The sequence below is a fragment of the Malus sylvestris genome, chromosome 7 (assembly GCF_916048215.2).
Source record: "Malus sylvestris chromosome 7, drMalSylv7.2, whole genome shotgun sequence".
In the NCBI taxonomy this organism is placed as follows: Eukaryota; Viridiplantae; Streptophyta; class Magnoliopsida; order Rosales; family Rosaceae; genus Malus; species Malus sylvestris.
Genome location: NC_062266.1, coordinates 4,795,459 through 4,820,051, shown reverse-complemented (window position 1 = coordinate 4,820,051; position 24,593 = coordinate 4,795,459). Strand labels below are relative to the sequence as shown.

Genomic DNA, 24,593 nt, shown 5'->3' with positions numbered 1-24,593 from the left:
ATATACGTCCCAATGGGAGAAAAATAATAATACAGAGAATTATTAGAACTTTAAACTACAATTTTATCTTGGTACCAGAGCAGGTTTAGGCCCGTCTCTTCTTCCTCAAACCTTAATCCCAGTGTACTGCCTGTTAGTATATAAGTATGAACATAACATTAGGTCCGGTTATAGTGAGAATTGGATATGGAAAAGTCTTGTTAATAAGCTTTAGTAGTCCTAATCCTTATGGGATTGGGAGTTCTGGTATAGCACTTAAAGTAGTACTGGGATTGTTCATATGTTTTGGTATGAATTGGATAGTTGAATCCTACACTGATTCTAATGGGGGATCAGTGAGGAATGGCTCGGTATATAAACGCTAACCACTGCTCTTGCAATGTACGGCTCAATTTGATTCAAAGCCCTATTCTTTGAGAGCACTAGCATATTGCTAAAGAGGAGAAGGTTAACTATTTCAAGGAGTTTCAATGGCTTCATCATCTTCAGCTGGTGCTGCAGGTATGTGTTTTATCTCATCTCTGCATATACAATCTGTTCTTGATGGTTGTGGTTCAATGGCATCTTCATGATCTATTACATGGTATGCATGCATATATCTTACATGTGGTATCAGAGCAAAGGAATTCAAGATAGTTTTCTGTTGTGGTTTCGAAGACTAGTCCTGGGTTAAGAGCATTAAGTGGGTTTATTTCTCCGAGCCCCACCTCGTGTGGATTTGCAAAGTGGTTAGAGCTGTTTGTCAAAGGCTTTTTCATGTTGTTGTAAACGGTTGCTGAAACATGAAAAGAAGTCGATATATGTTAGTGTTTAAGTGTTTTTTTAGCTGAAATAAAACATTTCAGTTTTACTTGTTTTAAGTAGGGCCTTTGGATTACATTCCAAATGGATGCTCTAGATTAAGTGAGAGTTAATGATATAGAGTGACAACTGTAGCTATCTCATAGGATAGATGAAATGAATGGTTGTGATGTATTTTTTCTGAATATGAAAGAGAAATGAGTTAATGCTCCGTAGAGTGTGTGCTTTCGGTAATGTTCATTCCATTGCCAGAAAGAAGAGAAATGAAACTTCTTGTTCACTCATCTTTGTGAATACTCTCTGCAACTCCTTGTTTTCTTTTATACAAGAAAGCTCCCAAAACAGCATCAAATCTATAAACTAACATGGCCTCAGAGCCAGGTTGCATCCTCTGCAACTGGGCGTGAATCTGTGAAGCTCACAGTGAAGAGCTCGAACTGACCGTTGAGTTCTCACTGAAGAAAACGCGGAGAAGAAAGTGTAATGATCTTAGATCTCGTCTCACATGGCTGGATCGAGTGGAGCTGATCTTCGTGCGCCGGTTTTCAATGGTGAAAACTTTGATTTCTGGCAGATTCGGATGAAGACAATATTCCGATCGCACGAGCTATGGGATATCGTCGAAAATGGTGTCGAAACTTCGACGAAGAAGGATGAAGAACTTACTGTAGCTGAAAGCAAGTTATTGAAGGAGAATATAGTCAGAGATGCGAAGGCACTTGGAATCATTCAAGGCGCGGTTTCGGATCAGATCTTTCCGAGAATCGCAATCCAAGAGACTGCAAATGCTGCTTGGAATGTGCTGAAACAAGAATTTGTGGGAGATAAACAGGTACGGGCTGTGAAACTCCAAGGCTTACGCCGGGATTTTGAATATACTAGAATGGGTGAAAATGAAGCTTTCTCTGCATATCTAGTTAGGTTATTTGATTTGATTAGTCAAATGAGAAGCTATGGTGAGGAGATAAGTAATCAGAGAATCGTTCAAAAGTTGCTAATAAGTTTACCCAGGTCCTATGATAGTATTGCTTCTGTGATTGAAAATACTAAGGATCTAGATATTGTTGATGTTCAAGATGTGGTAGCTATTCTCAAAGGTTATGAGCAAAGAATTGATCGGCATGATGAATCTCATACTGAGAAAGCATTTGTTAGTCTCAGTATTGCTCCAAAACAGAATAAGTACAATGGGAATCAAGGGTTCAAACCACAGAAGAATTGGAAGTCTAAATGGAAGAAAGGAGATCATAGACCTGCAAATCAAACTGGAAAAGTTGCAGGTACTTCTGAAGGAGCTAAGAATCCCTGTATTCATTGTGATAAATTGCATTTTGGTGAATGTTGGTTCAAAGATAAACCAAGGTGTCATAGTTGTCATAAGTTGGGGCATATTGCAAGAGATTGCCGAGTCAAGAAGGAGAAGACTAATCAACATGTGAATTTTGTTAATCAAGTCAATGATACTCCTACCATGTTCTATGTCTGCAATAATGTTAATGTGAAGAAAAATGAAGATATATGGTATGTAGACAGTGGTTGTAGTAACCATATGACTGGAAGGGAGGAGTTACTGATTGACATTGATAGAAATATGACTGCTAAGGTAGAGATGGGTACAGGACAGCTCATTGAAGTCACAGGGAAAGGAAGTTTAGTAGTTGATACCAAAATGGGAAGGAGATATATCAAAGAAGTGATGTTAATTCCAGGGTTAAAAGAAAATTTGCTCAGTGTAGGGCAAATGATGGAACACAGTTACTTTCTTGTGTTTGGAGGTACAACTGCAGAGATATATGATGATAGTTCAATGTCTAATCTGATAGCTAGAATACCAATGAAGGGAAATAGAAGTTTTCCTTTGAGACTTATACCTGAGATGCAGGTTGCCCTAAAGACTAGTGTGTTTCAGTCTTCTAAAATCTGGCATAGGAGGTTAGGACATTTGAATTTGAGCAGTTTGAAACAACTCAAAGAGCATGATATGGTGTTGGGTTTGCCGGATCTTGAAATGACAAATGAGATATGTGAAGGGTGTGCTCTTGGGAAGCATTGCAGAGATGCATTTCCAAAGGAAGCATCATGGAGGGCCACACAACCTCTTGAACTCATTCACTCTGACATTTGTGGACCCATGCAGATTTCTACAAAGGCTGGAAATAAGTATTTTCTCACCTTCATAGATGACTGCACTCGGATGTGTTGGGTTTACTTCTTAAGGAACAAGTCAGAGGTGTTTAGTGTATTCAAGAAATTCAAGCTCACAGTTGAATTCCAAAGTGGATATAAATTGAAGAAGTTGAGAAGTGACAGAGGAGGAGAATATGTATCTGTTGAATTCAGGGAATTTTGTGAAGAAATGGGCATGGAAAGACAGTTTACAGTGGGATACACACCTCAGCATAATGGAGTAGCTGAGAGGAAGAATAGAACCATAGTTGAGATGTCAAAGTGTATGATGATTGAAAAGGGTGTCCCATTTGAATTCTGGGCAGAAGCTGTTAATACATCAGTGTATATTTTGAACAGATGTCCTACCAAGTCTCTTGATAAGAAGACTCCTTTCGAGGCATATAGTGGAAGAAAACCAGGGATCAAACACTTAAAGATTTTTGGTTCTGTGTGTTATGCATACATTCCAAGACAGGTTAGACAGAAATTGGATGAAACAAGTACTAAATGCATATTTTTGGGATATGGCACATGTGAGAAAGGGTATAGACTCTATGATCCTATCTCAAAGAAAATAATTGTGTCAAGAGATGTAATAGTCAATGAAAATGCTTGCTGGGATTGGGAGTCACAATCTGAGAAAATCATCAGTGTATCCATACCTGGAAAGAAATTGTGTGAACAGAATGTGGAAGGAAATTCAAGTGATAAGAGTGATGAAAATGATGAATTCTTAGCATCTTCATCTGAAGCAAATGAGTCATTTGAAAATGATTCAAGACTGGTGCAAATGCAGAGTAACACAGGTCCTCAAGACTATGATCATACTCCTTTGAAGTTCAAAAGTTTGACAGAAATATATGCAAAATGCAATCTGTGCATTATTGAGCCTGAGAACTTTGAGGAAGCAGTAAAAGATGAATCATGGCAGAAGGCAATGGAAGCAGAAATAGGCATGATAGAGAAGAATTGCACTTGGGAACTTGTTGATAGACCATTTGATAAGCCGGTTGTGGGTGTCAAGTGGATCTATAAAACAAAATTGAACCTAGATGGGTCTATACAGAAGAATAAGGCAAGGTTAGTGGCTAAGGGATACTCTCAAAAGCCTGGAATCGATTTCAATGAGACATTTGCTCCTGTGGCAAGGCTTGACACTATTAGAACTTTAATTGGGCTTGCTGCACATAAAGGATGGAAGCTTTTCCAACTTGATGTGAAGTCTGCATTTCTGAATGGAGTTCTAAATGAGGAAGTATATGTAGACCAACCACTTGGCTTTGTGATTAGAGGCAAGGAAGACAAGGTTTACAAGCTCAAGAAAGCTTTGTATGGGTTGAAACAGGCACCAAGGGCCTGGTACAAAGAAATTGATTCTCATTTCTGCAACTCTGGTTTTCACAGAAGTCCAAGTGAAGCAACTCTCTACATCAAAGCAACTGAGGCAGGAATACTTATTGTTTCTCTGTATGTAGATGACATCATATACACAGGAAGTTCAGCTGCATTGATGAATGAGTTTAAAACAGAAATGATGGGAAAGTATGAAATGTCTGATTTGGGACTATTGCATCATTTCTTGGGGCTTGGAGTCATTCAAACTGAGAGTTGTATTTTTCTGCATCAAAAGAAATATGCAAGGACTCTGTTGGAGAAATTCGGATTGAAAGAATGCAAACCTGTTGCAACTCCACTTGCAACAAATGAAAGATTAAGCAAAGAAGATGGAAGTGAAATAGCTGATGAAAGTCTTTACAGGCAGATAGTTGGTAGTTTGTTATATTTAACAGCTACAAGACCTGATATCATGTTTGCTGCAAGTCTACTTGCTCGGTTCATGCATAATCCAACCAGGAAACATATGGGAACTGCAAAGAGAGTGCTAAGATATATTCAAGGCACACTGGACTATGGAATTGCATATGAAAAAGGCAAGGATGCTGTGCTTATTGGATATTGTGATAGTGATTGGGCAGGAAGTGAAGATGACATGAAGAGCACCTCCGGATATGCTTTTAGTTTTGGTTCTGGAGCATTTTCTTGGGCCTCAATCAAACAAAGCAGTGTAGCTTTGTCCACTGCAGAGGCAGAGTATGTTAGTGCTGCAGAGGCAACTGCACAAGCCATCTGGTTAAGGTTTGTCTTATCAGATTTTGGAGAGGAACAAGTGGAACCTACTCAAATTCTATGCGATAACACTTCAGCTATTGCAATCTCTAAGAATCCAGTGGCTCATCATAAGACAAGACACATAAACAGAAGATTCCATTTCATCCGAGATGCACTGCAGAATGGTGAAATTGATCTGATTTACTGCAAAACTGAAGAACAAGTTGCAGATATCTTTACAAAAGCATTGGCAAGAGATAGATTTGAGTATTTGAGGAAGGCTTTAGGAGTGATTTCAGCTAAACACTTAGAAGGGAGTGTTAGTGTTTAAGTGTTTTTTTAGCTGAAATAAAACATTTCAGTTTTACTTGTTTTAATTAGGGCCTTTGGATTACATTCCAAATGGATGCTCTAGATTAAGTGAGAGTTAATGATATAGAGTGACAACTGTAGCTATCTCATAGGATAGATGAAATGAATGGTTGTGATGTATTTTTTCTGAATATGAAAGAGAAATGAGTTAATGCTCCGTAGAGTGTGTGCTTTCGGTAATGTTCATTCCATTGCCAGAAAGAAGAGAAATTAAACTTCTTGTTCACTCATCTTTGTGAATACTCTCTGCAACTCCTTGTTTTCTTTTATACAAGAAAGCTCCCAAAACAGCATCAAATCTATAAACTAACAATATAAGTATCTCCTATGTGCCGGTACTTTCAAGTGAAAATAAACTCAAACAAGTATAATCCAGGTAAGGAAATCGTGTAATTCTCATGCTGTAAGTATCTTCCTAAATATTTTGCATTGAAGTCAAATGAAAGGATTGATGAACACAATATCGTTAACATAGAATGGCTGCACAAGATTTCGAAATGTCTAAAGAATACGTGGTGTCATAAGGGCTGATTTGATCATGGAAGTAGTCCATCGACGATGCACTGATTTGATGAATGTAGCAGCCCCCATTACGTGTGGACAAGCCTTTGATGGCTTCTTCCCATTTGGGACTGTCCCTTTTTCATTCTTGGGGGTTATGGCAGCTAAAATGGCCACTCCGGTAGCCATTATATCAGGCTGAATACATAAGAAACAAGAAAAGTACTACAGTTAGTTTTGCAAACAACTGGTACATTATCGAACTAAACCTGGTAAATGTACGGGTAGTACATTTTTTGTGAGTGAGAAGGTTTAGTGCCAATCCAACTAAATATGGTTTCTGACTTTATAAATGTTTGGAGAAATGTAAAATTGGGAATGTACTCAAATTAAATACGTACGGATATATCTAATATTAAGGTGCAGGTGAATTTAAAAAAAAAATTAAATAAATAAAACAAAGAAGTGTAAGGTAAAGAAAATAACTTTGAGAATGTTTTCTGTAAGCTGTGCAGGACCCCTGGATGAAAAAAATGCAACAGCCGGTGCAGGACTACAACTTTTGGGAGAATCGTTGCTGTTAGGTTTCTGTTGTGTTAAGGCATAGAAAATTCATTACGCCCAACATAAAAATAGTAATCGTAACTGATGCGTATGAAAATTGTCGTAATAGAAGCTCAGATTCAATGACCATGTCCTAGACCATGTCCTTTAGCTAGGAATCACATTATCACATAGGTCTGACCAGAATATATCAGATATTCAGCAGCACATAATATCGAACAATGTAGCACACGACAAGAACATATAACCGAGATAGTGAGAGTTAGTCCGACCGGAATTTATCAGATATTCAGCAGCATATAATATCGAACAATGTAGCACACGACAAGAACATTTAAGAACCGAAATACTGAGAGTTGGTAAAAATAATCCCATGTATTCAACAATGCAAGGAATTATATAGATCGAGCATTATGGACAACAAAACAACATAAATTTCTCAGCATAAATGGTTTGCATAAATGCTTACTTGGTAGAATTTATGTACTCGAGAATCTGAAACCCTGCAGTATTGCCAACTTCTGTAAATGGGAAAATGCCCGAATCGAAAGGTAAACCTTTCTCAGCTTCGTCAATCAAAATCAACCCTTTGGCTTTAGTATCAGCAACAACTAATTTCTTGATTCTCCGTGAAACAGCCGGGTCATCATCAACACAAACAACTATTTTGCCAACCACTTTCTTTTGATCCAATGATCCTGGATAGCAATTTCTGCAGTTAATTGATCTAAATGTTAAAGAGGTATCACATGAATATGAATTTCCGAAAAGAAATGAGGCTGGAGGATGATGAATTATGATCACCTTGCTTCCGAAACAGGCGTGTAAATGCCAGCAGCATCTTTTCCAAATACAAGAGGATATGTCTTCGAACGAGTGAGATTAGAGAAATTGATGGCTGAACCCTATTAGATAACCTAGATATGAGAAACTTTTGTATAAGCAAGATACCGAAATACTAACTGCAGGACTTCATTAAACATCTTACTGTGAATGTTCTCCCGTTTCCAAGAACGATATTAGATTGGAAATCCCTATCAATGTTAGAAGCTGCAACGGTGAAGATCCACGGTGCTGTGTTTACAATAGTGTGAGGATCAGGAGGATCAGGAGCATCAATTTTTTTAGACAATTTGACCTCAATTATTTTTCTTTGTGATATTTGAGAAATTTTTCAATAAAGATGATACATCATGTGTTACTATACAAACGTAGTATATCATTTGTGTGTTGCAAGTTATATATTAATTAAAGTGTAAATAGTAGTTTATTATCCCACATTGGTGAAGTACATATATAATACTAATTGTAACTCCTATATATACTCCACTTTGGAGATTAATGAATATATAAGAAATTCCCAAATATTGTCATATATATTTTTGGTATTTACCATATTTAGTTTAATATTAGTATTTACCATGTTTAATTTAATATGGCATCAGAGCAGTTCGCTTTTGGTGACCTGTGTGCTTTAATTTTGTGCCCACATTTTTCGTGATTTCCTTCGTAAAAAAAAAAAAAAAAAAGTGAATAGTGTCGTGCTACAGTACAATGCTTGAATAATGGTCTGCTTTGTGAACAATGGTCCTCTACAATGCCGTAAGCAGTGATTGCTACAGTGCCATGAATACTGCTCTGCTACAGTGCCGTGAACAGTCTTTGCTACAGTGTTCTGGTAAATTATTTTCATTCCGTTGCGTATCTTTTGTGCCTTTATTGTTCGTGATTTTGTTCAATGGCTCAATATAAATCATAGTGTTGTTATGCATCTTGGTGGAACAAATAAATGAATAATTGATACTGGGGCCACTGATCATGTGACTAGTGACCCTAGAGTGTTTGATGAGTTATGTGACTATATTCATGATTCGTATATTACTAATGCAAATGGAGCACATTCCCCTGTGAAGGGTGAAGGCACTATCTCTCTGACTCTAACCTTGTCATTGGTCCGTACTTTACTTGTTCCTGATGTTAAGGGCAATCTTTTGTCGGTAGGAAAACTTCTTGATACCTTATATTGTTCTGCTCACTTCTACTCTACGTATTGTTATTTTCAAGATATTCAAACTCAAAAGATAATTGGTTATGGTAAAAGAATAAGGGGTTTGTACATCTTGACTATGGAGGATACTGTTGTTTCTGGTTCAAATAATCATCAAGTTTTAAGTGCTAAAATGGATGACAGACATCAAATTTGGTTGTGGCATCGACGATTGGGACATCCATCATTTAGTTATATGAAACATCTATTTCCTTCTTTGTTTCGCACTTGTAGTGATTCGGAGTTCAAGTATGAAACATGTGTCATGGCTAAGAGTCATCGTGCTTCCTTTCCCGTAAGTGATTCTAAAGCTACTTTGCCATTTGATTTGATACATTCTGATGTGTGGGGTCCGGCGAAAGTTACTTCTAATGGATTCCGTTGGTTTGTTACTTTTATTGATGATTGTACTCGGTTAACTTGGGTGTTCTTGATGAAGAATAAGAGTGATGTTCCGTTACTTCTTCAAGAATTTTGTACAATGGTGTCTAATCAGTTTCAGACCAAAGTTAAGGTATTCAGGTCTGATAACGGATGAGAATATGTGAATCACACTTTGACATGTTTTTTTCGTGATCATGATATTATTCACCAGACAACTACTCCGTTTACACCCCAACAAAATGGTGTGTCCGAACGGAAGAATCGTCAAATAATGGAGGTTGCTCGCTCCTTGATGTTGGATAAATGTGTTCCTAATCATTTGTGGGGTCATGCTGTTTTGGCTGCTGTGTATTTGATCAATCGTGTTCCAAGTAGGGTTCTTGATTTTCAGACATCGTTCGATGTGCTATAAAAACATGTTTCTCTTGTTTCTGTATCAAAGCTTCCTCCGAAAGTGTTTGGTTGTATTGCGTATGTGCATGTCTACTTTCATCAGCGGAGTAAACTTGACGCATGTTCTCTCCGGTGTGTCTTTATTGGGTCTGCTAACAATAAAAAAGGCTATAAGTGTTATTATTCTCCGACTCAAAAAACTTATATTACCATGGATGTCACTAGGGGTGGGCACAGTTTGGTTCGGTGCGATTTTGAGTGAAACCAAAACCAAAACCAAAATTTTTTGCGGTTTGGTTCGGTGTGGTTTTGAAGCCAAAACCGAAATGAAACCAAACCGTTTGGTTCTGTTCGGTGCGGTTTCAAACGGTTTCGGTTTGGTTTTTAAGAAAAAATGTACAATTTGCAATTTAACATATTAATAAGCATTTCCCAGTAGCAATAGGAAAAAGACATTTGTTATATAAAGAATTAGCATGTTGCGTGCAGTTGTGATGTTAAAATATGTTTGTGCAACAAAAGGGTGTCCCGTACAAGGTATAACATAAAACAAGTTGAATAACTTTGAATTCATTAAACATGAGCGAAACTTTCATACTAGAATATGTGATATCATGCTTCAAATGAGTGGACTTCATTAGATCATTGTTCGACTCTTGATAACAAGATTAGTCCACCCTTGTACATATATGTGTGTGTGTGTGTGATGGTATAAAATAACAAAGGTCCTTCAAGTTAATGAACGAAAGAAAGTGATGAATGATGATATTCTAGTGTGGTTGTGTCCATACTAAGTGCATGGATTCTAACAAACAACCCATTAAAACATGAAATTTAATTAAATGTGTATTAATATTTGCGGTGCGGTTCGGTTGCGGTGCGGTTTTCAAAAGCCAAAACCGAAACCAAACTGTTTTCTATGTTGCGGTTCGGTTTCAAAATCGAAACCGTTCCAAAACCACAAAACCAAACCGTTCGGTGCGGTTCGATTTGGTTCGTGTTTCGGTTTCGATTTTCGGTTCTAAGTGCCCACGCCTAGATGTCACCTTCCATGAGGAAGTTTCGTATTTTGTGAAGCCCTCTTCTGACTCTTCATTTCAAGGGGAGAGGGGGAGTGAAGTGCAGTTTCAAAAAGATGGTATGGATGATGTGTTACAGGCAGAATTGGAACAGAACCTATTATGTTGCTTGATACTGATCAGTCGACTACATATAGTGATCGGTCACCTATTATTCCCAGAACTATTTCTACTGACAATAGATCAGATGTGCCCAACGAGTTGCCTGTTAGTATGTCTGACGAATTACCTGATGATGGTTCGTCCAGTGATGATTCTTCTAACAGTTTGGTACAAGATGGTGGCAAACATGAGGTAAATTCTGACGATTCTTCTACTTATCAGTTGCCTCTACGAGCTAATCGTGGAAAACCTAAAGTACAATATGAGCCTGATATGCATGCCAAAGCCAAATATCCCATCAACAATTATGTGTCTACTTATCGTTTATCTAAACCATATGCATCTTACATATGTAAGCTATCTAGTGTATCAATTCCAACAAAATTGCAAGATGCTTTGTCTAACCCTAAGTGGGTTAATGCCATGCAAGTTAAGATGGAAGCTTTGGAAAAGAATTCTACTTGGGATTTGGTTCCTTTACCAAACGGGAAGAAAGCCGTTGGATGTAGATGAGTATTTATATGGTGATCTTAAGGAGGAAGTGTATATGGATTTCCTACTTGATATTGGAACATCTCCTGGAAAATGTGTTGTATGCAGGTTACGAAAGGCCTTGTATGGTTTGAAACAATCTCCTAGAGCGTGGTTTTGGAGGTTTACAAGTTCAATGAAGAAGTTTGGGTATATCCAGAGTCATTCATATCATACTTTGTATCTAAAGCGACAAAATGGTAAGCTAACTGCATTGATTATTTATGTTGATGACATGATATTGACTGGTGATGATCAGAAAGAGATACAACGCCTTCAAAAGTACCTAGCTAATGAGTTTGAGATGAAAGAATTGGGTGAATTGAAGTATTTTCTTGAAATCGAGGTTGCACGATCCAAGCATGATATTTTTTTGTCTCAACGGAAATATGTTCTTGATTTGTTAGTTGAAACAGGTATGTTAGATTGCAAACCTGTTGATACTCCGATTGAGCAGAATCATCGTCTGGGCTTATTTCCAGATCAAGTTCCTACTCGTAAGGAACCGTATCAGAGGCTTGTGGGGAGATTAATTTATTTGTTTCACACTCGCCCTGACATTGCTTATGTAGTTAGTATGGTAAGTCAGTTTATGCACTCACCTAGTGAAGCTCATATGGATGCAGTAACCCGTATTTTGAGGTACTTGAAGATGGCTCCTGGCAGAGGCCTGGTTTTCTCCAAGAATGGTCATTTGAATGTCGAAGGGTATACAGATGCAAATTGGGCAGATTCTATCACTGATCGGCGATCTACATCTGGATACTTTACGTTTGTGGGTGGTAATTTAGTTACTTGGAGAAGCAAGAAACAAAAAGTGGTGGCTAGGTCAAGTGCAGAAGCTGAGTTTCATGGTATGTCGCATGGTGTATGTGAGTTGTTATGGTTGAAAAAATTGTTGAGAGATCTTGGGTTTAACCCCAAAGGTGCTATGAAACTTCATTGTGATAACAAGGCTACTATTGAGATTGCTCATAATCCAGTGCAACATGATCGAACAAAACATGTGAAGATTGATCGACATTTCATTAAGGAAAAATTGGATGCTGGAATTATTATGTTTCCATTTGTGAGATCTGAAGATTAACTTGTTGATGCTCTTACTAAGGTTGTGTCTAATAGTGTGTTTTCCAACTCGCTTAACAAGTTGGGCATGCGTGACATCTTTGCACAAACTTGAGGGGGAGTGTTGCGAGTTATATATTAGTTAAAGTGTAAATAGTAGTTTATTGTCCCACATTGGTGAAGTACATATGTAATACCAATTGTAACTCCTATATATACTCCACTTTGGAGATTAATGAATATATAAGAAATTCCCAAATATTGTCATATATATTTTTGGTATTTACCATATTTAGTTCAATATTGGTATTTACCATGTTTAGTTTAATATTGTGTTCCCGTCACAATAAAAATTTATAGTGATATCTGTGCCTGTGGGACCCACCCATGTGGGCTTCCCCTCCCCTTTGTCGTCGTGTCCCATCTCTCCCTTCATCTCCCTGTCTCAACTTTCATTTCACTCTCTTAGCTATCTCTCTCACTGTCTCAAACTCTCTCTTTCTATTGATATTGTGCTCGTTGCACAAATGCAGCAAATGTGACCACCGTCACCATTTTCATGGAGAGCACTGGCACCACAAAACCCAAACCATCTCATTTCCCTGACCTAAACCTTGAGACAAGACTAGTCTAAAATAAAGCTTTCACGCAGTGCCATTGCCACTGTTCATGATTACCTCTGACGAATCTTCGTCGATTTCGACTAAGGTAGGGTTTGAACTTGTTGGATTCCTCGTGTCGAAACTATGGATTATAATTCATTTCATGATTTTGGTGAAGGTTTGACTTTGAAACACCTCGAGGAATATTTCCTAGCTTTTTGGAAAAGCAGAACCGTGGCCGTCAAGCCATCTTCAAGCCATTTTTCTGGCCAATGCTGACCATAACTCAGCCCCACTTTGGTATAAATCAATTCTCTACATTCCTAACTCTACTTTTAGCTTTTAAATCATTGATTTTGGTTGAGAAATGAGCTCGGAAAAAAGGGGCATACAACCTGCAATCTGTAGGCCTTCGAGATGAAGGCGAGTACATTGGTGCTTGCGGTGTGTGGACGTGTGTGGGTGGCGTCCAGTCCTCGGCTTGTGCCTACTAGTGCAACTACCTTGTGGAGGCTTGTAGAGGAACTCAAGGTCCCTTCATAGCTTTCCCGACGTGCCTAACTTAAATCTACCGTTCGTTTTTTGAAATTCGATCATAACTTAAATCTGCCGTCCGTTTTTTGAAATTCGATCGTTTTAAAATAATTCATTTATTAGCTGTACTTTGTATAAATACGCGAATTTACATTAGTAAGTTATATATTTATGTAAGTGATTTCATTTCCAAGTGAAACGTATCGCAAGGATCTTCGATGCCAGCAAGGCAGGTTCGACCCAATGACATGATTGTGAGGGGGTCTTTGCTTTTAAATATTATATATTTATTTAGTTTCCATTTATATAATTAATAAAGAATTTTCTACGTTACGCCTATATTAGATTAACGTTGATAAGAATTAGTACATTGACGGAATTTATGAAATTATTCTACGTCCTATGGGATCCTAAGGTATGTGTACTATTATGAGATGCTTTAATTATATTTGTGGTCGAAATAGTATTTTATTGATTAGAACTATACACTGGTATTAGTACTTACCCAGGTCAAGACCAGCATTCATGTGTATGTTTTCATAGCATCAGTACGCTCACTTTGGATCCATTATAAGTGTCAATCTTGACCTAGATTGCTATATAGACAACTAGGACTCGAATGTGATGTGCGTACCAGTCTTCATGTGATTGTATTACTCAAACGTAAATCATTATTACACCTAGCCTTTTTCTTCGATCTTCACTGTCACACTCAACCTCTCTGTAACCCTTTCTCCTTCACTCTCTTTCAGACTCTCCATCTCTCTCAACCCTCACCATCTTCACCTTCTCCTTAAAACCCAGAGGCCGAGAGGCCTGAGTCCACATCACGTGGCGAGCCTCAACTCCATCAAATAACTACTAGCTCCCTGGAGCTCCCTCTTTCTCTTCTCTGTAAACACCGAGCGCAACAACGCCCCCATTTTCCGGTGAAGCATCACCACAAAACCACCACCACCACCCACTCTGTTCTTCTCAGGACACACAGGGAAGGCCTTTCATTGTGCAGTCAGTTCTAAAATGTCCGGTCTTACCGTGATGGGTTATCGGGTTCTTACGTCGGGTCGTTCAAACGGGGCATTCAGGTATGGTATTTATTTGATTAATTAATTAAATATTTATCGATTACATTTATGTTTTGATTTCTTTTGGATTTTTTTTTAATTTCTGTATATTTCTGTTTTTCTTTAATTATTGTCTGGAATATGGACTTCTGAGTTTTGCATTCATGCAACTTTATGCTTCTGGGTTTGTTGTTTTAGAGCTAAAGAAGATAATTTAAGTATAATTTGAATCATTGAAGTGATCACCGCTCCCGATACCGCTCCCGACCTCGGTAAGCCTCCCTTACACTCCTCCCTTGTGTTTTCAATTTGGGACTCGAATTCAAGCTTTCTTGTCTTTTAGTTTTTTCATACTTTCTTACCAATACGATGTCCCTTTTATCTGTGGAATTTTTTTAACTGATCATTATGTAAAATAAGAGTAAAGAACAAGGCCACCTGAATATTAAAGAACTCTTATGATGTACGTTTTACATTAATAAATTAACTCTATGTAACTAGGTGTGTCAATTATCTGTGTCATTGTCACTTCTTATGTCTAATTAGTCTGTGATTCAAACTTGCAGTATGTTCTATAAAATCAGTGATGAGATAAAATCAGAGAAGCTCGAGAAAGGAATACGCGACATCATAACAGAGATTGTTTTGAAAAGAGAAAGACGGCAATGACTGGAGAAGCAGACGGTTTTGGAAGTGATTATCTTGGAATATTTTTAAAGGCTCGTCATGATGCACACGAGAAGCAGCGGATTTCAGTGGACGATTTAGTCGACGAGTGCAAGACGTTTTACTTTGCTGGACAAGAAACCACTAACTCTTTGCTTGCTTGGACCGTCTTTCTTCTGGCTCTTCATACAGATTGGCAAGGGGAAGCTAGAAAGGAGGTGCTAGAATTGTTTGGTAAAGATGAAACTCCAAACTCAGATGGCCTCAACAAACTTAAACTGGAAGAAGATAAATCCTAAGGGCTTACTAAGCACATTAAAAATTTAAGTGCTTCTTGATCGATGCTATCTAACTTCCATTTTTATATTGATGCATGCAGATGGGTATGATCATCAATGAGTCTCTAAGGTTATATCCTCCTGCTGTGTCCCTTACTAGGGAATCTCTAAAGGAAGTTAGACTAGGACAGGTTGTCGTACCCGCTAATGTTGAGTTGCACGTCACAAACCTGGCACTTCACCATGAACCTAAATATTGGGGAAAAGACATGCAACTTTTCAAACCGGAGAGATTCTCAAAAGGGGTTGCGAAAGCTACTAACAACAACGCAGTTGCATTCATACTTTACAGGTAGAGAGGAAGCTGCGAAAGAGATGCATGTGATCAACGATAAACAGGTAAGCATCACCCTCTTCCTTCTTTTGTTATGATTGGTTGTATCGAGAACTGAGAAAAAAGTTGTAAGACAATTCCGCGGTTTGAGTTATAGCAATTAGTAAATATAAAATGACATTGATTAGTTCACTTAAGTGTTGAATCCTTTCTTTAGCTTATTTGTGGTGTGTGCTTGAGAATAAAAGCAATGGACATTATATGGAATTGATGTTCCTTTTAATATCTGTAAAGATGAGGAATTGTTCCTTTATTAGCAATTATATGAAGTAGGGATATTATGCAATACAATTTCTACAATTGACTATTTTACTTTTGTGTATATAGGTACAACTATTGATCGAAAGCCACAGAAACTACCTAAGGGCTGAAAAACTGTGTTAGAAGAACAGAATATGGTGCAAAGCTTAAATTTTGGGCACTTAAATATATGTTTTTGTTTTCAATTACAATAACTTGCATGAAAATTCAATTGGGTTTGCTCTCTCTCTCTCTCTCTCTCTCTCTCGCAGTTTCTCCGCCTCTTCTCATCAAACTTCAATTCGTCATGAGTTTGCCATACAACGATGAAATCGCGCAAGGTTTCGTCGATTTCGGTCGACTCGGGCCACCCCCAACGTCCGGTAAGGTATCAATCTATTCCTCTCCTCACGAATGTAGCTTCTCTGGTTTACACTTTGATTTTTTATAGAAGGTATGAGATTTCTTTAATTTTTTGCTTGATTTATGATTTTTTTGTGGATTGGACTAGCTGGGGGCTATGGGTCTCTTCGAATTTGGATAGTCTAGGGTTTCTGACGAGTTTTCTGTTTGTGGTTTTGGTTTTTAGGGATTGCACTAGAAAAAGGGCTGGAGGGGATTTCAAACCGTATAAAGGTATACTTCGTTAAAATTCGATATTTAGTTAGCAATTTTATTCTGGTTTATTGTGGTTTTTTTATTTTTTTATTTTATGTTCAGCTTTAATTTCTTGGTTCGGAAGCTAAAGACTGAAATCTTACATTTCAGATTTGATAGCTTATACTTGCTTACATTTTTTTTTATTGAATTGAGAGATTGAAGATTTATAGATGGGAAAGTGTCTCCAAAGGAGAGGAATTTGAAGAACCTGAAACAGAAGAACTGATGGGGTTCTGATTGAATTGAAGTTCTCAAATGATTTAGCAATCAGTCATTGCCTCGGTTGCATGGATAGTGTATGAAGTATGGTTTTATTGGTCAGTATACAAATGTGTGAAAATTGGTATTCATTTAATGGGTCAATTCATCTTTAATATGGATCTGAATATCTTAAATCATATATGCTTGGGTATTGTGTTGTTGAACTCTGGAAAACGACTGTGCTTCATTTTCTTAAGGGAAAAAAGTTCTTTACTTTTTTTGGTTTTCTTGGCCACCAAATGAGGAATATTTCAGTTTCTTTATTTGTGTTTGTACTTGTAGTGATGTAATTCAGGTTCTGTTTATATAAAATAAGTTTATTCTGATTGTGTTCGGGTTGAAGAAAGGAGTTGTCCTTTATTGTTTGGGTTTTGTTTCTTCTGTGTTTCTATAATTTAGAAAAATGTTAGTCGCTGTTTGTTAGCAAACTCTATTAGTTGGATTGCTCCCTAAACAGATAGTGAACTAGCTTAATTTTTCATTAAAATCACAAGCTTTAAGATCTGAGTCTGCCATATTAGTATCATTCATTAGTTTTTAATCCCATTAATTATATTTTGAACATGTTTATTTTTCATGCAACAATAGTTATAAACATGTGAATTCTTTTACATCTTAAAAATAAGAAACTGATCGGGTTCTTATTTTCCAAGCCTGGTCTATTCTGCATCAGGTTCACTTCTGGGCATCATTACGGGCGTCAATTTCTTTAGAACTTATGGATAAGTAGTTTCTCTATATCAGTTGATGGACTCGGTAAGTGAATTCAATTATAGTTTTCGTAGCCGAGTTGATATCTTATCAACTGCACTGTTCTCCTTCTTTTCTTTTAGAGTATATTTGTTTTCTATTGAATTAGTAATAAAAATAACTGGGGAAGGAAATTCAGAAAGAAAAAAAAAAAGGTTTTCTTGGATTTGTTTGTGGAGATTTTCTTTAGAATTTACTCATTTTGGTATGTTGTGATTACACGCAAAACAGATTATATGTCAATATTGTGGGGTTATAACACATCGGTTTTGGAAAGCATCATTTTGCGTTGTGAATTCTGAATTCTGTGTTTAATTTCGCTTTTGTGTTTTGAATTTGAATTTGTAGTCTGACTATGATGTCAATGCAGATTGTCTACTATCAATCTCAGACACTAGACTATTCCTTCAATCAATTGAGCAAAGTCAGTTCATTTGCAGACTGCCTGGTTATGAGTTTACTTTTAACAGTCTGGTAATTTGCAACCAAATTTTCTTTTTCAACTTATGCTCGGTTTACTATTCTTCTGCAGCTTATATTTTCACCGATTCAGTCTTCAGTAGATGGCTGAGGAATTTCCACATGTAGCATTGTATCAAGTTATCATTGATCATAGGGTATGGCATTGTAAGATTATCTTCTGTTCACTTTGATCAAATATTTATCGACCGTTTTAGTTTTTTTTTATTTTTTTTTATTTTGCCTCAAGTTTAGTTGACTTAAGCTTTGTTTATTATCTCTGCAGTACGAAGAAGGCCTTGATAATGTAATGAGAGAGTCCAATATCAACTGGACAGTAAATGATCCATTATTTTTGTTTTTTTTAATGCAATATCCATACTTAGTGTAATGTTTACCATATGTTTAACCTTTTTTTTTTTTTAAAATTAAAATCCACCAATTTGGTTGTGGTTTGTTCCATGATAATTGTGTAAAGATGACCATGTTGTACGTTACATAGTTTGGGAATTAGACTAAGCAATTTGATCAATCTGAGTAAATATATTTTAGCTTTTCTTACGTTTGAACTGTTAAGATAGAAAAGTAATGGATGATTTACATAAAACTCAAAAATTATGAGTGTCATTGCATATGCACATATTGCTCCTAAATACTAATCAATCAATATAATTTGTTTTTGGAAAACTAAGTGTCTTCTTATAATTAAAATATTTGAAATCCCTGGTCTGTAGTCCTCTTGATTCATGGCTTTAACGCCTCCTGATGAAATAACTACAACATCATCACTTCTTTCATTAGATAGATTTAAACATTCTACCCATTGTTGGGTTTCTTTAACGAGTTTCACCCATTTGTCATAAAATTAGATGAGGTGACTTCATACCATCTCATGGTATTGTAAGAATATAACATGCTATTTGATTCTTTTTCTTTTTTTTTCCACGAGTCTCAATTTAGTGGAGTGAACTAAGAATTCAGGGCTTTTATTAATGATAGACCACAGGCCACTTTAAAGGTAAATCCAGATGCCAATCGCTATGCAATTTAGCTTTTATTTTTAGCATGTTCTGAGTGACCATTGAATTTACATGTTTAGTTGTTTTCGTTTTACTCTTCTGATGGGTATGTGTGTAACTATTCTGTTTATCCCCATTCTCTGGTGGTGTTTACTGCATTGTTGCTACACAATCTTTAATGGTTCCATTGCTGGACATAAAAAAAATTTCGACTATTGTTTTTTCTATTTTATTTATCTGCATATTATTTTGGTTTGTTGAAATTTCGATTATAGTTTTCTTTGTGCTGGATGTAAAAGGTTTCTCTTCAAAGATTATATATAGCTCCAGTAGTGGGTTTCTTTGGTTCATGTCGTACATGGTGGTTAACCATGTTTTTCAAGGTGGCTCACCTTCTTTAATTGCAGGTTCGACAGAAAGTTGAAGAACACATAAGATCACCAACTTTTTATGAGGTCTTGCTCATACTTAGTTGTTTATTTTAGCATAGATTTTACTATAACTCGTACTTTTAAGGCATGTGTGTGTGTATATGTGTGTATGGATATATGGGTTGCACAGATGCCACCCAAGCCTAAGCATTAGAAAAAGTTTGTTCTCCTTAATTTGTTCTCTATCATAAGGTCAGCTCCTTAGCTTCCCTTTGTTCTACCAACAACAACAACAACAACAACAAAGCCTTTTCCCACTAAGTGGGGTCGGCTATATGAATCCTAGAACGCCATTGCGCTCGGTTTTGTGTCATGTCTTCCGTTAGATCCAAGTACTCAAGTCTTTTCTTAGGGTCTCTTCCAAAGTTTTCTTAGGTCTTCCTCTACCCCTTCGGCCCTGAACCTCTGTCCCGTAGTCACATTTTCGAACCGGAGCGTCAGTAGGCCTTCTTTGCACATGTCCAAACCACCGGAACTGATTTTCTCTCATATTTCCTTCAATTTTGGCTACTCCTACTTTACCTCGGATATCCTCATTCCCAATCTTATCCTTTCTCATGTGCCCATACATCCCACGAACCATCCTCATCTCCGCTACACCCATTTTGTGTACGTGTTGATGCTTCACCGCCCAACATTCTGTGCCATACAACATCGCTGGCCTTATTGCCGTCCTATAAAATTTTCCCTTGCGCTTCAGTGGCCTACGACGGTCACACAACACGCCGGATGCACTCTTACACTTCATCCATCCAGCTTGTATTCTATGGTTGAGATCTCCATCTAATTCTCCGTTCTCTTGCAAGATAGATCCTAGGTAGCGAAAACGGTCACTTTTTGTGATCTTCGCTAGATTGCTCCGGTCATTAGTGTGGATAAGTATATAAATGGATAGAGATAGGAAAGCAAACACAAGATGTACGAGGTTCACCCAGATTGGCTACGTCCACGGAATAGAGGAGTTCTCATTAATTGTGAAGGGTTTACACAAGTACATAGGTTCAAACTCTCCTTTAGTGAGTACAAGTGAATGATTTAGTACAAATGACATTAGGAAATATTGTGGGAGAATGATCTCGTAACCACAAAACTTCTAAGTACCGGAGTGTGGTATTGACTTGACTTGCCTTATCTGTCTCATAGGTAGATATGGCATCTTCTCTGGAAGTATTCTTCCTCCATCCAGGGGTGGTATCTGTAACTAGTGGAGATGCACAAGGTAATGTATCAATTTCACTTGAAGCTTACTTGTAGTTTCAGGCTTGGTCAAGCGCGATACAAACCATGTAGTAGGAGTCCCCCAAGTCGCCGAGTTAGGGGATCTGCTGAAAGAGGTGACAGACAAGGTAAGCAATCAGAGCTCCGGCTGATTGTTCACATTCTCCTTATCTTGCAGGCAGCATGAAGGATAAAGAGAAGAAAAATGAGAAGAGATGATATGGGATACTTTTTCTTTTGAAGAAGTAACTTTCCATAGGCTTATTCTTGAACTGGGCTGGAGGGTTTTCTGGTTTCCTCCAGAGTATAAGGCCGACTGAAGAATTAGAGGGTCAAAACAAGTCCATCAAATCTAGAGTACGTTCGACCCTGCTGATATGGGATACTTTTGTTTTTGACAGAGTAGTGGATGTATCGGCACGTGTGCTGTTACGCATGTCTCCACATGCTTCCTTGTATCCTTCTCACTTGCCCTATCTGTTCCTCAGGCAGATGCGGTATCTTCCCTGGAAGCATAAGATGTTGAAGATGAGTACTCGAGAGCAATGTCAGGTAAGTAATCAGGTAAGGGGTTCCAGGCAGTCAGTTCCTGGCTGGAAGCTTGATTCCAAGTGCTGACTGATTGCTCACTTTCTCCTTGTCTTGCAGGTAAGAATAAGGCCAAAGAAAAAGACAGGGAAAAAGCATGATATGGGATACTCTTGCTTTTAACCCTGATGATATGAGATATTCTTGCTCTAGTATAGCTTGTTTACAGAGGTATTATCGGGGGGAAAGAAAGCTGAATATTTCGAAAGGTTTCGTTGGGAGTGCCCTCTCAGATAAGAGGAAGGGTTGAGCATTTTTGCAGGTCTGCCTGTCCGTTGGGGATGGAGGTCGACATATATAGGAGTCTCCCTAACATCAAGTAATAATGCTATTCCTTTACCCTGCTTGGTCATAGTACGGTAGTGGGAACTGCCAGCTTCACATGTTTTAACTCTGTCAGAGCACTTTGCAAAAGTAGTCTGTGGTATCTGGAAAGCTGATGTTGCGTGTGAAGATTACAGACAAGCTTTATCCAAGGAGATCCAGCTCTTGAAGTTGGGAAAGTGGTGCCTCTTCGGTTTTCGAACAAGCAATCCTGTCGGGGATCTGGCTCTCGAGATTCGGAGAACGATGCCTCTTCGATTTTTGAGAAAGCAATCCTGCTGGGGGTCTGGCTCTCGAGATTCGGAGAGCGGTGTCTCTTCGATTTTTGAGAAGGTAATCATGTTGGGAGTCTGGCTCTCGAGATTCGGAGGGCGGTGCCTCTTCGATTTTGGAGCAAGCAATCTTGTTGGGAGTATTTTCTCAAATGTGAGTAAAGGTTGGGCATGTTTGCTAGTCTACCTTGCCACGAAGCACAGAGGTTGATACACAGGGACTTTTCAATTATCCAGCAGTGGTACTGTTCCTTTACCCTCTCTTCGATTTTTGAGAAAGTAATCATGTTGGGAGTCTGGCTCTCGAGATTCGGAGGGCGGTGCCTCTTCGATTTTGGAGCAACCAATCTTGTTGGGAGTGTTTTCTCGAATGTGAGTAAAGGTTGGGCATGTTTGCTAGTCTACCTTGCCACGAAGCACATAGGTTGACACACCGGGACTTTCCAATTATCCAGCAGTGGTACTGTTCCTTTACCCTTGTGGGTAATAATATGGTAGCTAGACCTTCAAAATTTATGTGTCTAAACTTTGTTAGTGTTGTTTCTTTGCTATTCTTTTACCCTTTTTGGTCAGAGCGATGTAGTGGGAGCTGCAAGCTTCACGTGTCTCAACTTTGTCAGAGAACTTTGGCAAAGTTATCTGTGGTACCCATGAGCTACTGTTGCGTGTGGGAAATGGGTGATTGAACAGTACGATTCATGTGCTTTCTACTTCGCCAGAAATCTTCGACAGAATGCCCATAATTTCTGCAAAGCTGAGTGTGCGTGTGACAGGTGCTGACAAGGCTGGAAAAGTAGGTGCCTCTTCGATTTCTGAGATCGGCCCTCGTGGTCTCTGAGCAGCCCAGCTTTTGAGAAAGCAAGCCTCTTCGATTTCTGAGATCGGCCTTCGTGGTCTTTGAGCAGCCCAGCTTTTGAGAAAGCAAACGCCTCTTCGATTTCTGAGATCGACCCTCGTGGTCTCTGAGCAGCCCAGCTTCTGAGAAAGCAAACGCCTCTTCGATTTCTGAGCAGGCGCCTCTTCGATTTCTGAAGCTTCGTCGAGTGCAGATTTTTATAGGGGCTGACATTAAGTTCCAAAGCACACTTGAATATCCACCAGTAGAAGCTCCATTCTTGCACTTCTAAGATCTTGATTTGTCCAACCTCTTCTCTCTCCAACACCTTTGAAAATGTCTGGCCCCTCCGACCGTCGTTTTGACTTGAACCTTGTTGAAGAGGCAGCCCCGCCTTCTCCAGACAACATATGGCGCCCATCCTTCATCTCCCCTACTGGTCCTCTTACCGTTGGGGATTCCGTGATGAAGAATGATATGACTGCTGCGGTAGTGGCCAGGAACCTTCTCACTCCCAAAGATAACAGACTACTTTCCAAACGGTCTGATGAGTTGGCTGTTAAGGATTCTCTGGCTCTCAGTGTTCAGTGTGCAGGTTCTGTGTCTAATATGGCACAACGCCTATTTGCTCGAACCCGCCAAGTTGAATCATTGGCGGCTGAAGTGATGAGTCTCAAACAGGAGATTAGAAGGCTCAAGCATGAGAATAAACAGTTGCACCGGCTCGCACATGACTATGCTACAAACATGAAGAGGAAGCTTGACCAGATGAAGGAATCTGATGGTCAGGTTTTACTTGATCATCAGAGATTTGTGGGTTTGTTCCAAAGGCATTTATTGCCTTCGTCTTCTGGGGCTGTACCGCGTAATGAAGCTCCAAATGATCAACCTCTGATGCCTCCTCCTTCTAGGGTTCTGTCCAGTACTGAGGCTCCGAATGATCCCCCTCCGGTGCCTTCTTTTTCTGGGGCTCTACCGACTGCTGAGACTTCTCCTAAGCAACCTTTGTGAAGGCTCCCTCTTGTTTGTTTATTTTGACTCAAGTATATGTACATATTTGTAACTTATCGGGGATATCAATAAATAAGCTTTCCTTCATTTCAACGTATTGTGTTAAATACACCAAAGCCTTCTTCGCTAAGTTCTTTGAATTTTCTTTTGTTAAAGCTTGTATGTTGAAGCTTTGTGAGTGGAGCATGTAGGTTGAGGTAGTGTTCCCTTAATTTCCCGAGGGAGGAAAACTTCTCGGTTGGAGACTTGGAAAATCCAAGTCACTGAGTGGGATCGGCTATATGAATCTTAGAACGCCATTGTGTTCTGTCCTGTGTCATGTCCTCCGTTAGATCCAAGTACTCTAAGTCTTTTCTTAGGGTCTCTTCCAAAGTTTTCCTAGGTCTTCCTCTACCCCTTCGGCCCTGAACCTCTGTCCTATAGTCGCATCTTCTAATCGGAGCGTCAATAGGCCTTCTTTGCACATGTCCAAACCACCGTAACCGATTTTCTCTCATCTTTCCTTCAATTTCGGCTACTCCTACTTTACCCCGGATATCCTCATTCCTAATCTTATCCTTTCTCGTGTGCCCACACATCCAACGAAGCATCCTCATCTCCGCTACACCCATTTTGTGTACGTGTTGATGCTTCACCGCCCAACATTCTGTGCCATACAGCATCGCCGGCCTTATTGCCGTCCTATAAAATTTTCCCTTGAGCTTCAGTGGCATACGACGGTCACACAATACGCCGGATGCACTCTTCCACTTCATCCATCCAGCTTGTATTCTATGGTTGAGATCTCCATCTAATTCTCCGTTCTTTTGCAAGATAGATCCTAGGTAACGAAAACGGTCGCTCTTTGGTATTTCTTGATCTCCGATCCTC

The 24,593-nt window shown here is 38.6% G+C and overlaps 2 protein-coding genes and 2 long non-coding RNA genes across 10 annotated transcripts in view; 2 read left to right on the top strand and 2 right to left on the bottom strand.

Annotated features, from left to right (window-relative positions):
* LOC126630400 (MATH domain and coiled-coil domain-containing protein At3g58210-like) overlaps positions 1-24,593 on the top strand; it is a 122,749-nt gene that overhangs the window by 9,279 nt on the left and 88,877 nt on the right. The gene's annotated exons all lie outside the window — the stretch shown is intronic.
* The window catches only part of LOC126630404 (uncharacterized), a 56,741-nt gene that overhangs the window by 8,641 nt on the left and 23,507 nt on the right, over positions 1-24,593 (bottom strand). The window lies entirely within an intron of this gene.
* On the bottom strand, positions 67-7,648 carry LOC126630401 (subtilisin-like protease SBT5.4). Of its 7 annotated transcripts, none has more exons than XM_050300525.1 (5): positions 7,505-7,648; positions 7,321-7,421; positions 6,986-7,214; positions 6,439-6,540; positions 67-775 (listed from the first exon to the last, which is right to left on the bottom strand). In XM_050300525.1, exons 2-5 carry the CDS (start codon positions 7,355-7,357, stop codon positions 730-732), a joined length of 414 nt encoding a protein of 137 aa, XP_050156482.1. In that variant the 5' UTR covers positions 7,358-7,421; positions 7,505-7,648; the 3' UTR covers positions 67-729. The 7 variants fall into 7 exon arrangements, 5 of the variants coding, with proteins under 5 accessions (XP_050156482.1, XP_050156484.1, XP_050156483.1 ...); XM_050300526.1 differs by lacking the exon at positions 67-775 and adding an exon at positions 5,860-6,150; XM_050300527.1 differs by lacking the exon at positions 6,439-6,540.
* LOC126630403 (uncharacterized) lies at positions 13,947-19,691 on the top strand. Its single transcript, XR_007625993.1, has 10 exons — positions 13,947-14,589; positions 14,884-15,217; positions 15,363-15,660; positions 15,983-16,053; positions 16,168-16,283; positions 16,485-16,872; positions 17,490-17,990; positions 18,099-18,183; positions 18,312-19,043; positions 19,452-19,691. It is a non-coding gene; the product is annotated as an uncharacterized LOC126630403 (long non-coding RNA).